The sequence below is a fragment of the Bos indicus x Bos taurus genome, chromosome X (genome assembly GCF_003369695.1).
Source record: "Bos indicus x Bos taurus breed Angus x Brahman F1 hybrid chromosome X, Bos_hybrid_MaternalHap_v2.0, whole genome shotgun sequence".
In the NCBI taxonomy this organism is placed as follows: Eukaryota; Metazoa; Chordata; class Mammalia; order Artiodactyla; family Bovidae; genus Bos; species Bos indicus x Bos taurus.
Genome location: NC_040105.1, coordinates 50747113 through 50763620, shown reverse-complemented (window position 1 = coordinate 50763620; position 16508 = coordinate 50747113). Strand labels below are relative to the sequence as shown.

General features: G+C 45.1%; 1 protein-coding gene across 1 annotated transcript in view; it reads right to left on the bottom strand.

Moving 5' to 3' along the window:
• ITIH6 (inter-alpha-trypsin inhibitor heavy chain family member 6) overlaps positions 1 to 16508 on the bottom strand; it is a 34558-nt gene that overhangs the window by 15184 nt on the left and 2866 nt on the right. Inside the window, 6 exon segments of the mRNA XM_027535387.1 lie at positions 387 to 503; positions 6334 to 6514; positions 8943 to 9186; positions 9738 to 9784; positions 9886 to 9929; positions 9932 to 9998. Of these exon segments, the coding sequence (XP_027391188.1) occupies positions 387 to 503; positions 6334 to 6514; positions 8943 to 9186; positions 9738 to 9784; positions 9886 to 9929; positions 9932 to 9998 (700 nt within the window).

Here is a 16508-nt window from a genome sequence, read left to right as displayed (position 1 = left end):
AAAACAAGAAAACAAAGCTGTGGTCCCTTGACAGTTCAGAGTCTAAAATGATCAAAGTTTTAATATGTTTGACTCAGTCTTTATGATGCCAGAGTGCTCTAGCTCAAAGGCTCTTTAACTCTGAGCCCTTATGAGACCTGGAGGCTTGTGGTGGAGGCTATCGATGGGCTCAGGCCGTGTGGTCCTATGTTTCAGTATTCCTAGGGTTCTGTGGCTCCATGTCTATGGGGGTTCTGATTGACAAGGAACCAAGACACTAAGGTACGCCTAGGCCTATAAGGTCAAAGGGTGATGGGATGGCAGGGAGTCCGGTCTCAGGGAACCACTGTTCCAGCACTCTGCTTTCTGAGCTTTCTAAATCAAAAGACCCCCAGGGCCCCTGTTACCTGCTTCATCCTGGTACCACACATGGAGCCACTCATGTCAAAAACAAACCCCACATTTTTACCAACAGGTGGAAGGCCTCTGGGTGCAAAGTCATAAATAAAATAGCCGTTGTAAATCTGAGGAAAACAGAAGTGAAATCAACAAAAACTGTGAAGCATCTAAATCAAGTCCTCTCTTATTTTGCTACATAAAACTCTACTCTTTTCCTTCCTAGGCCTTACCACTGTTGCCATTAAATAGGCATTTGTGGGACTGCTTGCTCAATGTCCGTCTCCTCCACCAGAACTATGTATCTCTGCTGGTCAGACTGCCAGCCCAGGGCCTGCCCCTGAGTGTGGAGAGAATGAGACTGGCTTGAGGCCAAAGGCTCCAAGGATCAGGATGTCTGTAATATGTGAGTTCCTGTCTGTGAGAGCTGGGCTTGCACAGTCTTGAGGGCCCCTAGGGACGATTTGCCTGGGTTCCAGGAAATGTAAGTACTGTTTCAGCCTCTCTCTATAGAGTGAGTCTGAGGCCCAGCTCCATTGCTGCCAGGGGCTGGGAGTTTGCAGGGCCTCCCTCTCCTCCTTCAGCCTGCTTTCTGCTGTTGCTGGGCAGAACAGGGAGGGGAGGAGGGAGCGGAGTCTGAGTGAGCAGTTTGTTCAGAAGGGATTGGTTAGACCAGGTGCAGATGCCTTGGGCTATCAGGTATGTGATTGGCTGCTGACCCCCATCCCCCACTCCATCTCTCTTTCTGCAGAGCCTGGGGCCTGGGACAGCTGAGGGAAAAGGAGAGGGAAATTGGGAGGGCCCCCAGGACCAGTGCAGCTCAGCCTAAGCAAGTATAGGCTTGCAGAGGGTCTGTGCTGCCCAGAAGCCTGCAGCAGGCTCTACCCCAGGATAACCAGCTTATTCTCCTCTCAGACATTCAGGCATTCTCTGATCACAAAGCTGGACACACTATCTCCTCCCCTCTTGGAGGGAGGGAGCTGGGAGTGGAGAGAAGGAAGGAAGGTGGGAGGACATCTTGCTCTTCTCCTCCATGCCAGCCTTTTAATTAATTCACAAGCACAAGTTTAGGTGTTGTAGGCACTTTTCCCTTGCACACTACAGCAGTCCCCCAAAGCCTGAGTCAAACATCCTGCAACTGCCCAAGCAAGAGGCAGAGTCCAGCTCTCTTTCCATGTTCTTCCCATACGTGTGTAGGTGAGAGCTTCTGGGAAAATCACATCCCTACCTCTCCATGCACCCAGGTTCACTGGTGGTGCCACACCTCACATCTTATAAACCAGCGGCATTACCTCTCACACTCCCTTCAGCTATCATGCCACGCTGTTCTCAGGAACCATCTCCCTTCCCTCCACAGGAGAACAGTAAGGGTACCAGGCCATGTCCCTTGGACTGCCCACTCCACTCTTGCACAAGGTCCACATGCCTATATGCCTCATCCCTCTACTGAAAGACAAAACAATCCTTCCCTGACCCCATGCATGCCCAGCCTCCAGGACCTCTTCCACCAGCCAGACTCCTACTCTCCAACCCCACCCATGCACCCGACCGGGTCTTCTTTAGAATTTAAAAATGTTGCTGTCTTTTCCATCCACTAAGACAACCTCCATTCATCCCAATCCCACACAAACTTCAAACCAGCTCCTTTCTTCCCAGTAGCATGCCGAGGTAACGAACTCACAGCTGTAACGGTCTTCTCACCTCCAGTTTACTCCGCTGCCTACTGGAGCCTAGCTCCCACCCTCACCACTGATCCTTCTCTCACCAAAGGCAGCAATGACTAGTTGGTTTGAAAACTCACTGGATGTACTTCAGTTCTCCTCAGACTGCACCTGCCTGATGTTTTCACAATTGACAATCACTTCTGGTCCTTAGAAGAATCTTGTCCCCTGGGATTCAGAGATGACGAAAGCTCCTTATTCTCCTACAGGCTCTCAGGCCCATAGGGTTCAGTCTCTTTCTTCAGCTCCATGTTCTCCCCGTGTTCCATAAGCAGTGTTGCCTAATATTTGTCAGTCGTGGCATGCAAAGAAAATGATTACATTTGTGTAGCACAATGGGGGAAGTGGTGGGCATTTAGAACCCTGAACAGCCCAATGTCAGTTGGTGGGGCTGGATATCCCAAGGGTTGTGGAGGTCAATAGCTGCTAGACTGGGAAGCTCTGCTTTAGCAACTGCCATCCTAGATCTGCTCTTCTGGCTCTAGACGTTCTGCTTGGGTCACCTCCCTAGCTCTCTTGGATGCAACCCATGGATCTCCATTGCTGACCCCACAAGTCCTTCTCCAGTCCAATGCTCTTCACTCGTTCCCCCTCCACAAATTCATACCCACTCACCACTGGACCCATTCCCTTGGATGGCTCAAACCTCTCAACATAAATTTTATATTCCTTATCAAGCCCCTGCAGCACTCATGGCCTTCAGGCTCACCTCTGAACATACCATGAGCCTCAAATCAACGCTTCAGGAGCTCCAATCCTCTTGTAGTTCCCTTCACACCCGTGGATTTTTCCAACCTCCATTCTTTGTATCATGCAACCCTCAGTTTACTAGATCGCCTTTGCCTCTGAGAGCGTCCTTCCCAACCTGGCACATGTCTTTGAATTCTTTAAGACCACAGTATGTCTTTACTTCCTCCAGGGAGCACTCTCTGACCTCCTCAGCCCTCACAATGGCTTCCATCATACTTAAGCTGTCATTGACAAAGCACTTCTCATCTTGTGTCATTCTTGCATGTCTCTGTTTCACCTGGAGACAGTAAATAAGATCAGTGTGTGATTCACTTCAGGGTTCCCAACACAGGCAGTAGTGGGCATAACGGATTAGGTGTTCATGGAGTGAGCGGGTTGGGCTTTGAAAGGCAGGCATACTCAAGCAAAATGGTAGGTAGGTGGATTGAAGGGTTCTTGTTTTGGGGATGCAGGAATCAGAGCACACCCTGGATGGGAGTATCAGTTCAATTCAGCCGCTCAGTCATGTCCGACTCTTTGCGACCCCATGGACTGCAATATGCCAGGCTTACCTCTCCAACACCAACTCCTAGAGCTTGCTCAACTCATGTCTGTCAAGTCAGTGATGCCATTCAACCATCTCGTCCTCTGTCGTCCCCTTCTCCTGCCATCTTCAATCTTTCCCAGCATCAGGGTATTTTCCAATGAGTCAGTGCTTCACATCAGGTGGCCAAAGTATTGGAGCTTCAGCACCAATATTATTCAGGACTGATTTCCTTTATGATTGACCGATTTGATGTCCTTGCAGTCGAAGGGACTCTCGAGAGTCTTCTCCAACACCACAGTTCAAAACATCAGTTCTTCAGTGCTCAGCTTTCTTTATGGTCCAACTCTTACATCCATACACGACTACTGGAAAAACCATAGCTTTGACTAGACAGACATTTTTTGGCAAAGTAATACCTCTGCTTTTTATTTATTTTTATTTTTAAAGAAATGGCTTCAGAAACCCATAGGTATAAATTATTCACAATTCATACCTCTCCTTTTTTAATATGCCATTTAGGTTGGTGATAGCTTTTCTTCAAGGAGCAAGCATCTTTTAATTTCATGGCTGCAGTCACCATCTGCAGTGATTTTGGAGCCAAAGAAAATAAAGTCTGTCAGGGTTTCCATTGTTTCCCCATCTATTTGCCATGAAATAATGGGACTGGATTCCATGATCTTAGTTTTTTGAATGTTGAGTTTTAAGCCAGCTTTTTCACTCCCCTTCACTTTCATCAAGAGGCTCTTTAGTTCCTCTTCACTTTCTGCCATAAGGGTGGTGTCATCTGTGTATCTGAGGTTATTGATATTTCTCCTGGCAATCTTGATTCCAGCCTGTGCTTCATCCAGCCTGGCATTTCACATGATGTAGTCTGTATATAAGATAGATAAACAGGGTGACAATGTACAGCCTTGGCATACTCCTTTCCCGATTTGGAACCAGTCCGTTGTTCCATGTCTAGTTCTAACTCTTGCTTCTTGACCTGCATGCAGATTTCTCAGGAGGCAGCTAAGGCGGTCTGGTATTCCCATCTCTTTAAGGATTTTCCACAGTTTGTTGTGATCCACACAGCCAAAGGTTTTGGAGTACTCAATAAAGCAGAAGTAGATATTTTTCTGGAGGTCTCTTGCATTTTCTATAATCCAGGGGGTGTTGGCAATTTGATCTCTGGTTCCTCTGCCTTTCCTAAAGGCAGCTTTACATGTGGAAGGTTGAACACTTTTCCAGCTTGAACATTTGGAAGTTCTCGGTTCACATGCTGTTGAAGCCTCGCTTGGAGAATTTTGAGCATTACATTGCTACCGTGTGAGATGAGTGCAATTGTGCGGTAGTTTGAGCATTCTTTGGCATTGCCTTTCTTTGGGAATGGAATGAAAACTGACCTTTGCCAGTCCTGTGGCCACTGTTGCTGTTTCCAAATTTGCTGGCATATTGAGTGCAGCACTTTCACAGCATCATCTTTCAGGATTTGAAATAGCTCAATTGCAATTCCATCACCTCCATTAGCTTTGTTCATAGTGATGCTTCCTAAGGCCCACTTGACTTCACATTCCAGGATGTCTGGCTCTAGGTGAGTGGTCATACCATCATGATTATCTGGGTCATGATGATCTTTTTTGTACAGTTCTCTGCATTCTCTTCTTAATATCATCTGCTTCTGTTAGGTCCATAACATTTCTGTCCTTTATTGAGCCCATTTTTGCATGAAATGTTCCCTTGGTTTCTCTAATTTTCTTGAAGAGACCTCTAGTCTTTCCCATTCCATTGATTCCTCTATTTCTTTGCATTGATCACTGAGGAAGGCTTTCTTATATCTCCTTGCTCATCTTTGAAACTCTGCATTCAGATAGGTATATCTTTCCTTTTTTCCTCTGCCTTTAGCTTCTCTTCTTTTCTCAGCTATTTGCAAGGTTTCCTCAGACAACCATTTTGCCTTTTTTGCATTTCTTTTCCTTGGGGATAGCCTTGATCACTGCCTCCTATAAAATGTCATGAACCTCTGTTCATAGTTCTTCAGGCACTCTGTCTATCAGATCTAGTCCCTCAAATCTGTTTGTCACTTCCACTGTATGTAAGGGATTTGATTTAAGTCATACCTGAATGGTCTAGTGATGTTCCCTACTTTTTTCAATTTATGTCTGAATTTGGCAATAAGGAGTTCATAATCTGAGCCACAGTCAGCTTGCGGCACTGAAGCACAGTCTTCAGGATAAGGAGGACACGCACCAGTGGGGAAAGGAAGAAGACATTCCCAAGGTGGCAGATAGTTGGAGCACATACTCAGGCACAGATGTTTGGTAGGTTCGGGTGCTTTGGGACAACGGTGTGTGATGTGTCATGGTGTGGGGGCAGCTGGAGGATGGTTTGTGTGCTGGAGGCAGTGAGAGGTGCTGTGGAACAAGCAGGCTGGGACCAGACATCTCAGGCTGCCACACAATTGTTGTCAAGACAAGCGTCCCGGATCAGCCTCTACTCCTCTGGAAGAGGACGGGACCTTGGCATGTTCTTTGTGAGTGTGTGAGCTCAGAATTTAAGGGCTCCCAGTTTAGGCAAATGGCTCAAGTGAGGCTAAAAGGCTTTTTAAAATGTAGAGACATCCAGAAAGCCCAAGAGAACATGAGAGTATCAGAGCTGCAGAAAGTGTGAGAGTCTAATCACTGGCCGATATTTCCCTTCCTAAAAGGACTGGTTAGGAGTGGGCTATGGCTTGCTTCACTTAGGAGCGTGTTTACCTGGAGTTCAGTTCCATTTATTGAATTCAAGTTCCAGGTCTCTAAGCCTCTGGGGTACACGTGCCTCCCCGCTGTGAAGTCATGTGTTGCTACACACCATCTTGTCTGCGTGCACCAGTCCTCACTGATCCCCAGGGAGAAACAAACAAGTACCTCGTGGAGGCCAGCGCCTTGTTTCCCTGGACTGTCTGACTCCTGAGCCCACTTTCCATTCTGCTGGCCCTATCACGTGCACGTCTCCTACTATGTCCTCGAATGCTACATCATTCTGGACCACAAAGTTGGCCATGATCCCTGAGCTGGGGAAGGCAGACTGGTCTTGCAGTGATGGACAGAAGGTAATTCGGACACAGGTCTCTCCCCTCTCAATCATAGTGGATGGGGGCAAGTCAGCCTCACCTGCATGGGTGGTGGTAAGAAGAGTCCACCAGGCAGAAAGCCAAGTAAAGGGACATCAAAAGGGGCAATATCTGGGGAGGATGAGAAGTGAGCTCTGCACCACCTGCTGCTCCATTGCCTGCAATGCCCCACCCCACCTGCCAAATACCACATGCTTCTCCCAAACCTACAATCAGCTGCCCCTACTCTGCCTCTTCCAAGCATGCCCAGCCTGACAGACCCAGCCTCCACTCAGCTTCCAGGCTCTGGCAGTCTGGCTATCACTCACAACTTCATCCTGGCTCATTTGCCATCCATCCTGGAGCCCAGGCTCTGGAGGAGTGTCATGTCCTCATGAGCCTGGATCTCCTCCTGGAGAGACCCTGTGTTGTGCGTTGCAGAGAGAAACCGATACACAGACAGGGCCTCAGTCTCCCCCAACACCCCTTACTGCTGTGGGAACTTACAGTCTAGCAAGGTTCTCTTCTAGATAGAATTTCATGTTTTTTCCCCCTCTGCCTTTTGACTCTCACAGAATCACGTGTGTGAATAAGCCTTTTAGCGCCTCATGAAATCACAGATGAATTTCTGGTCCCGGATGTTTGCTGAGCTGGCCACAAGATCAACTCCTCTGGAATTTCAGTCCAAGACAAATGTCCATTTAGATATGCCTCTGTGCCTCCTTTCCCACCCCCCCACCCCAGAACATGGAAACTAGGGAATTCTGCTCCCCACCCCCTTTCCTGCTACAGCTGTCAGGAAGCTTAGGGGCAAACTGAGCCCCCATACTCTCTGAGGTGCCTGCTTACATACATTCCCTTGGCTTCCTTCCTTTCAGAGGTCTTTGTTCTGTTTGATCTCAACAGGATTGGCTCTCCCCTCTGTTTTAACCCTTAAGGAGAATGGGGGGGGGGGGGAGGAGGGAGCTGCCATTTATGGCTTAGGGTTTAAGAGTGCAGGCTCCAAAGACTCAGTTGCTGCCTGTGGGCCCCTGGACAAGTTATTCACACTCTCTACACCTCAGACTCCTCATCTGTAGCATGGGAAGGATAATAGCTCCTCTTTCATAGATAAAGTTAGTGCAAATTCAGTGAGATCATTTATGTAAATCATTTGGAACCATACTTGGATCTTAGTAAGTGCTTGATAATGCTGCTGCTGCTAAGTCACTTCAGTCGTGTCTGACTCTGTGCAACCCCATAGACAGCAGCCCACCAGGCTCCCCTGTCCCTGGGATTCTCCAGGCAAGAACACTGGAGTGGGTTGCCATTTCCTTCTCCAATGCATGAAAGTGAAAAGTGAAAGTGAAGTCGCTCAGTCATGTCCAACTCTTAGCGACCCCATGGACTGCAGCCCACCAGGCTCCTCCATCTATGGGATTTTCCAGGCAAGAGTACTGGGGTGGGGTGCCATTGCCTTCTCTGATAATTATCTCTTGATAATGCTAAGGATTACAATTATCATCAGGTCTTCATTCCTGGGTACCAGTGATTTGTGGGGAGGAATTTTCTCAAATTCTCACAGTGGTCCTGGGCCGAAGATTGTGCATGCTCATTGTGCAGATGGGAAAAGTGAAGGAGAGCCAGTGGGTGATTTGCCTGCTGCCTCACCTTCACAGAAGGTCAAAGCTGGGATTTAAACCCAGGTCTGTGTCTGTGTCTTCCCCCCTCCACATTCCACACTGTCTCTCTGGGTGAGCAGGGTCAAATTAGGTAGGACCTTCGCAGATAAACAGTTTAGTGAGAGTGGCCACATAACATGGGTGATTTCTCTGTGTCTGTCCCACTCGTCCCTCAGAGGAGGCCTCTAGCCCAGATCACTGGTTCTCCAATATGATTGGACATCAAGCTCACTTGCAAATGGGTTATAAAGATAGATTCCTGGGCCCCTCCACAACCTACTCATGCAGACTCCAGTAGGGTGAGGCCCAGGAATCCATATTTGGACAGCTCATATAACGATTCTGCGGTAGCCAGTGTGGCCTTCAAATGCCTCGAGATGAAGTTTGAAGCAAGGCTGGCAGCCTCAGTGTTTCTCTGGCCTATAGGGCCTGAGATATCCTCTGGGGCAGCTTGTCCTTAACATTGTCATCTCATTGCCTCCCATTCTCAGTAGTAATTCCAGAGGAAAGCAAGTGTGGCTTCTGAATCCCCTAGTCTTGTTAATATATTATTTCATGGAGCCAAGCCAGGAAACCCTTCCCCACTTTTTACAATTTTGGAGGGAAATTACCAGTGTGGAAATATGACAGTTAATGATTTCACACAGCTGGTTCAAATGAGACCAAGTTTGTAACCAAACTATCTTCAACTTCAAACATGCCCTCTACTCCTTGAATGGGAAAGGAATGTAGGATAGAAGTGGTATCAGAGGTAAGCAGATGGAAAAGGGGCAGGTTCCTTATCAGGAAAGGTTTCTCTTATGGTTGACCCATAGTGCCGCCCCCACAGTTGTGTGGTATTTGTGCACAAGCAAGTTGTCCTCAGAGGTGGTACATGAACATATCCAATGCTTGTCTTTTCCAGCACTGTAACCTCTGCACTCAGCCTTTTCACCAATTGGCCAGGCCTCAAGCTCACCACCAGCTGGTACTGGTCCAGAGAAAGGATCTCATGAAGGTGAGGGGAGCTGTTAGATGATCTAGTTTTGCCTGCCCCCTCTCTGGCCCCAGCAGAACTTTTCAGACTTCTACTAAGTCCCTCGCCTACAGTGAGTATTTAAAACTACTTTTAAAACTGTCTTTCTCCCTCATTCACGCCTTTAAATATTCTGCCTAACAAATTTTATTACAGGCAATTTACCCATAACAAAACTATGTTATTGAAAATCTGAATCTACAATAAAACAATAAAAGGCTAATGATTTGTTTTACAAAATGAGCTTTCAATTTATACACAATACCTCTTGCTCTTCAAATAACTCCTGACACTCACCCCTCCCCCATGCTTTAGATTAAACTTATTTATGTGGCATTAATTCCTCAGTATTCAATAGCCAAACCTATTCTGTCCTTGATAAAGCTCTTTTGGAGGCTAAGAGGAAACCCTGAAGGAAGGCAATACATTTCTGCCAGCAGAATAGAACTCAGTTAGAAAACAGGATTTGATTTAGAGAAATCTCACTTGAACATAACTTTACTGGAAAATGCCAATTCTTAAATAAGCCACATCCTGCTGGCGGGAGGAAGGTGGAAGTGAGGAATAAATTCCCATTTATTGAACACTTACTGTCTTATAGGCTTTGATATTCATTAACTCACATTATCTTCATGTAATCCTATGAAGTAGAGATCACTGTCCCCACTTTACAAAGGCAGAGATTGAGGCCAAGTGAGACCATGTGTAATCCCCTGATCACACATCTAAGATGAATTTGTCATGTTTCATACTGAATGGAGCCTTACCTGATGCCAATATGAGCAGCTATTTTTCCTTGCTGATAGGCTTCTCTTCATAGATTTTCTTTGCCTGGTCCTTCTTTTTGACTTCTGTAATGTAGACTTTATTGTTGATGGTCCTAATGGAGCAGAAAAGAGGAAGGACAGACAGAAACAAAGGAAAAAAGAGATGGTCAGAGACATAAAGAGAGATATACAAAGAAGACAGAGGAGGAAGATGGGGAGTGGGGAGAGAAAAAGAGCAAAATAGAACCATAGAGCCAGAGTAGGAGAGGCCAGGAGAGGCCAGGGAGATAAAACCAGGTGAAGCAGTTATCATTATCTCCATTTGTCAGGTGGGGAAATAGAGACCACACAGTTGGTATGTGGTGGAATGGTTTTAGGAGTTTATGTTTTCAAAAGTGTTGAATGAATTTTGTTGTTTTGGCGCATAAAATAACTTTAGGAGGAATACAATTGAACGTTTTTATTTTAGTTGCCATATATTGACTATAATGTGTATTAAAAATATAACTAGCATGTTGAAAACATGAGATCATAGATATTGTTGCTTAGAATAAGCCTAATAAGTAACAAGTCCAGGAACTGACTGTGGCTCAGATCATGAACTCCTTATTGCCAAATTCAGACTTAAATTGAAGAAAGTGGGGAAAACCACTAGACCATTCAGGTATGACCTAAATCAAATTCCTTATGATTATACAGTGGAAGTGACAAATAGATTTAAGGGACTAGATCTGATAGAGTGCCTGATGAACTATGGACATTGTACAGGAGACAGGGATCAAGACCATCCCCAGGGAAAAGAAATGCAAAAAAGCAAAATGGCTGTCTCGGGAGGCCTTACAAATAGCTGTGAAAAGAAGAGAAGTGAAAAGCAAAGGAGAAAAGGAAAGATATAAGCATCTGAATGCAGAGTTCCAGAGAATAGCAAGGAGAGATAAGAAAGCCTTCCTCAGCGATCAATGCAAAGAAATAGAGGAAAACAACAGAATGGGAAAAACTAGAGATCTCTTCAAGAAAATTAGAGAAACCAAGGGAACATTTCATGCAAAGATGGGCTCGATAAAGGACAGAAATGGTATGGACTTAACAGAAGCAGAAGATATCAAGAAGAGATGGCAAGAATACACAGAACTTTACAAAAAAGATCTTCACGACCAAGATAATCACAATGGTGTGATCACTCACCTAGAGCCAGACATCCTGGAATGTGAAGTCAAGTGGGCCTTAGGAAGCATCACTATGAACAAAGCTAGTGGAGGTGACAGAATTCCAGTTGAGCTATTTCAAATCCTGAAAGATGATGCTGTGAAAGTGCTGCACTCAATATGCCAGTAAATTTGGAAAACTCAGCAGTGGCCACAGGACTGGAAAAGGTCAGTTTTCATTCCAATCCCAAAGAAAGGCAATGCCAAAGAAAGCTCAAACTACCACACAGTTGCACTCATCTCACACGCTAGTAAAGTAATGCTCAAAATTCTCCAAGCCAGGCTTCAGCAATATGTGAACCGTGAACTTCCAGATGTTCAAGCTGGTTTTAGAAAAGGCAGAGGAACCAGAGATCAAATTGCCAAATCTGCTGGATCATGGAAAAAGCAAGAGAGTTCCAGAAAAACATCTATTTCTCCTTTATTGACTATGCCAAAGCCTTTGACTGTGTGGATCACGATATACTGTGCAAAATTCTTTAAGAGATGGGAATACCAGACCACCTGACCTGCCTCTTGAGAAACCTATATGCAGGTCAGGAAGAAACAGTTAGACCTGGACATGGAACAACAGACTGGATCCAAATAGGAAAAGGAGTACATCAAGGCTGTATATTGTCACCGTGCTTATTTAATTTATGTGCAGAGTACATCATGAGAAACGCTGGGCTGGAAGAAGCACAAGCTGGAATCAAGATTACTGGGAGAAATATCAATAACCTCAGATATGCAGATGACACCACCCTTATGGCAGAAAGTGAAGAGGAACTAAAAAGCCTCTTGATGAAAGTGAAGGATGTGAGTGAAAAAGTTGGCTTAAAGCTCAGCATTCAGAAAACTAAGATCATGGCATCTGGTCCCATCACTTGATGGGAAATAGATGGGGAAACAGTGGAAATAGTGGCAGACTTTATTTTTCTTGGCTCCAAAATCACTGCAGATGGTGATTGCAGCCATGAAATTAAAAAGCACCTACTCCTTGGAGGAAAGTTATGACTGACCTAGATAGCATATTGGAAAGCAGAGATATTATTTTGCCAACAAAGGTCCGTCTAGTCAAGGCTATGGTTTTTCCAGTGGTCATGTATGGATGTGAGAGTTGGACTGTGAAGAAAGCTGAGTCCCAAAGAATTGCTGCTTTTGAACTGTGGTGTTGGAGAAGACTCTTGAGAGTCCCTTGGACTGCAAGGAGATCCAACCAGTCCATTCTAAAGGAGATCAGTCCTGGGTGTTCTTTGGAAGGACTGATGCTAAAGCTGAAACTCCAATACTTTGGCCACCTCATGCGAAGAGTTGACTCATTGGAAAAGACTCTGATGCTGGGAGGGATTGGGGGCAGGAGGAGAAGGGGACGACAGAGGATGAGATGGCTGGATGGCATCACTGACTTGATGGACATGAGTTTGGGTGAACTCTGGGAGTTGGTGATGGACATGGAGGCCTGGCCTGCTGCATTTCATGGGGTCGCAGAGTCAGACATGACTGAGCGAATGAACTGAACTGAAAAAGTAATATTAAAAAGTGTATCTACTTAAAGAAACTAAGTAAATAATACAGTGGGTAGCACAGGCAGTAAAAATTGTTAAAGCAGAATGCAAATTACTGCAAAGGCATCTAAGTTTGATCTTGACCTTAGGGGGCTTGACCTTGACCTTAAGGGGCTCAGAGACCGATGAGATACTCAGACTTGTTTCACCTACATTTTTCTTTTTGTTCTAAGGAAGGTAGTGAAATATATGGAGTTCAAAGAAGGGAGGGATCGCCTTTGCTCAAGTCTTACAGAAAAGGTCCTAGAGGAGACAGCCTTGGTTGTGTGGGAGGTCAAATCAAGGAAGATTTGGACAGATGATCATTCCTGGCCATAACTTTTCAGTCCCCTTTATTGGCTCCTTCTCTTCTTGAGTCTAAATCTTTGGGACACTTGGAGGTGCTATTCTAGACCTCCCCTTCCTCTCCTCTGTTCTTTCTACAGTCACTCTGTAGGTGAGGTCATCTAGTTCCATGGCTTTAAATATCATTTGTACACAGTTGACTCCCAAATCTGTATCTCTAGTATGGACATGTCTTCTGAAATCCAGACCTATATATTGTTTATTTTACATTTCACTAGCATTTCCACTAAGCACCTAAAGCTTAAGGTATCCCAAACTGAGTTCCTTGTATCTCCCCTACCTCTCAATTCCACTCCTCCCCTGGTTTTCCTTATCTCAGGAAATAGTTGTTCCACTGAAAATCTTAGAGTCATGTTTGACTCCCTTCTTCCTCTCATGCTCCACTCCTAATCCATCAGGGAATTTTGATCCTATCTTTAGATACATCAACAATCTACTTCTCACTACTCCCACAGTTACTACTCTAGTCTAAACTACCAACTTTTCTTGTTTTGTTGTTGTTGTTTAGTTGCTAAGTTGTATCCAAATCTTTTGCGACCCCATGGGGTGTAGCCTGTCAGGCTCCTCTGTCCATGAGATTTCCCAGGCAAGAATACTTGCATGTGTGCTCAGTCACAATACTGGAGTGGTTGCCATTTCCTCCTCCAGGGATCATCTAGACCCAGAGATCGAACCCACATCTCCTTCAGTGCAGGTGGATTCTTTATCACTGAGCCACCAGGGAGGCTCTTTCTTTCTTGGATAAGTGCAGTATTTATACTAACTGGCCTCCCTCTTTAAAGTCTTGCTGCCTTATTATCTGTTCTCTTCACAGCAGTTAGACAGATCCTATTAAATCCTAAGTCAGGCCATGTCCCTTCTTTGCTCAAAACTCTCTGTGGCTCTTGTCTCAACTCAGAGTAAAAGCCAAAGTCCTCCCAGGACCTCCATGGCCCTATGCTTTCTGGCTTACTGTCACCTCCTTAACTCTATCTATTCCTTCTCTTCCCATTATTCATTCTTCTCCAGCCACAAAGGCCTCCTTGCTGTTTCTGGAAAATTTTTTCAGCATACTCCTGTTTAAAAGCCTTTGCTTGGAACACTCTTCCTCTAGATATTCACAAATCTTATATTCTTTCTTCTTTTAGGTCTTTGTTCAAATGTCATTTCCTCAGAGAGACATCCTTGATCACTAAAACAGCATCTTTCTACTCTTTATCTCCCTTGCTCTACTTTCTGTTTCTTTGTAGCACTTCTCATTCACAAACTGACATATACTTTTTTGTTTATTTTTCCCTTATCTATTTTCTCTACTGGACTGTAAGCTCTTTGAGGACAGGGATTTTGTCTGTCTTAATTGCTGCTGTATCCCCAGTGCCTGGAATGCTGCCTGGCACATAGTGGGCATTCAGCAATTATTTCTGGAATGGGCATTCCCCACAGACAGCAAGAAAATACAGGGACCATGTTTTAGGGAATAAAAAAGTTAGATTTGGATGGAACAGAGAGGTAGGGAAAGGAGTTATGGAGAGAAGTCTGGAGTGGTTGGGTAGGCCTAGACAATAAAAAGCTTTGAACACCAGAATCAATGCGCTCATATGGCACTGACAACTTCATATGGAGAATGGGAGTCCTAGATAAATCTTGAAGTGGGGATGGGTCAGACCTGGTTTTTGAGGAGTGATAGATAGTTCAGTGTCTTAAAAAATATTACTGTAATTCTGTAAGAGGCAGGAACAACAGTTTCTATTTTACAAATGGATAAACTAATGCACACATACCAGGAAGTGGTTGGGGTAGAATGAACTTATTTGCCCAAAGCAGCAGTTTCTAGGAACACTTGAGGAGCATTTGCAACCTGCAGAAGAGACCACTCAGGCAGGAAGTGTTTCTAGGCAGCTGAAACAGACTATTGCTGTGGCTAGGCTCATGTGGGGGTGGGCTGAGCTGGCATTGCCCCAAGGTCTCCTGGTGGATTGTGGGGGTGTAGGGTGGAGCTAGTCAGGCAGCAGCACACTGGGACCTCTGTGTGTGTGCTGCCTCCAGCAAGCATACTTTCCATGGAGTCTGCCCAAGAGCATTTCCTCCAGCCTGGTTTGCTTAATTAAAAAAAATATTATTTTGGAGGGTTTTTTTTTTTTTTCTATTAGAGCAAAAATCCACATTCTGTCTGACTGCTTAGCTCTTGCATCATTTGGTCAGCAACCTCCCTGGTTAGTCTTCATATGCCAAACCCATGCCATCTTTCTTTCCTTCGATTTTCCTGAATTATCCATGTACAGTGATCCTGGTTCCTTCCAATCTTACCTATTTGGAAATCATGCTTCCAGGAAGCCCTCTTTAATACCTCAGCATTTTCCCCATAAAATCCCTAGGCAGGTGCACACTGCCTACCTCCTCCAACCTTTCCTCGCTTTAGGGGAGTGCCATCTGTCTGCCAAGGCCAGGAGGTTCCAAATGACAGAGCTCAAGCCCTAGAGCTGCTGTTAATAGAGGGTTATAGATTCTTTATAGCACAAAGCACACTTCTCATGAGGGGGTCTGAGCAAAGGCCAAATCTCTGCCTGTGCTGAACTCACTCATCTGCTAAATCTGAGTTACAAGCCAGGAGCCATTTTCTAATTCATATTAAGGTATTTTATAAGCCAATGAAGCCCCAGTAAGCTTCTTCTTATTTGCCCCTCCTCTCACATTAACCATCTCAAAGAAGGCACTGTCATCTACTGGGTCAGACAAGCCAAAATCAGGTGGGCACCCTCTATGTTTACTTACTCACTCCCGACATGTGTGCACCAGGTTGTTTCTCCCTCTTTATGGTTTCTCAAATCCCAGCCCACTGCACTGCTCTAGCGCTCAGCAGCTCTTATGTGGTCGTTGTTCTGAGTGCCTTATATTTTTGTATGCTTCACGATAAACCTATTTGCTGAGTAGTATATTTATAGATGATATAAATTAATAAATAATATATACTTGGGAAGTACATGATCAAGTTTTTTCTGATGGGTGTGCAAACAGATAAGATGGTTTGGAGACCATCAAGTAAGTGCCAGGTACTCGGCTGCCCTCTACCACATAGTTCTTCCTTACCTCTCCAGTCTCACTTTTGACCACTCTCTACCACTGCTTGTGCCCTACACTCCAGTGACACTGAAGGCCTTCCAGTTCCCCTAATGAGGAAACATTTGTTCCTGTGCTCGTTTTGCTTGGATTCCCCAGCCCTGCCCTCACCTTGTTTTCCTGATGACAGCTCATACTTCAAAACTCAGTTTAGGTGTCATTTTTGTCATTGGTATGGGGCAGGGGAACTGACCAGTGTCTCCTGGTTGGCCTCACCATTCCTATTATTCCACATTCTTGCTTCTCTTTCCTCCCAGCATACTTCATTAAAATTATCTGTTTTCATTTTTATTTCCCCCATTAGATTGTGAACTCTGGGAGCAGGCCCACTGCAATTAATCTTCCTCTTTTCATAATACCAAGCCCAGTTTAAGTCACACAGTCAGCCTCAAGAAATGTTTGGTTAAAAAAGAATCAAATAAATATTATC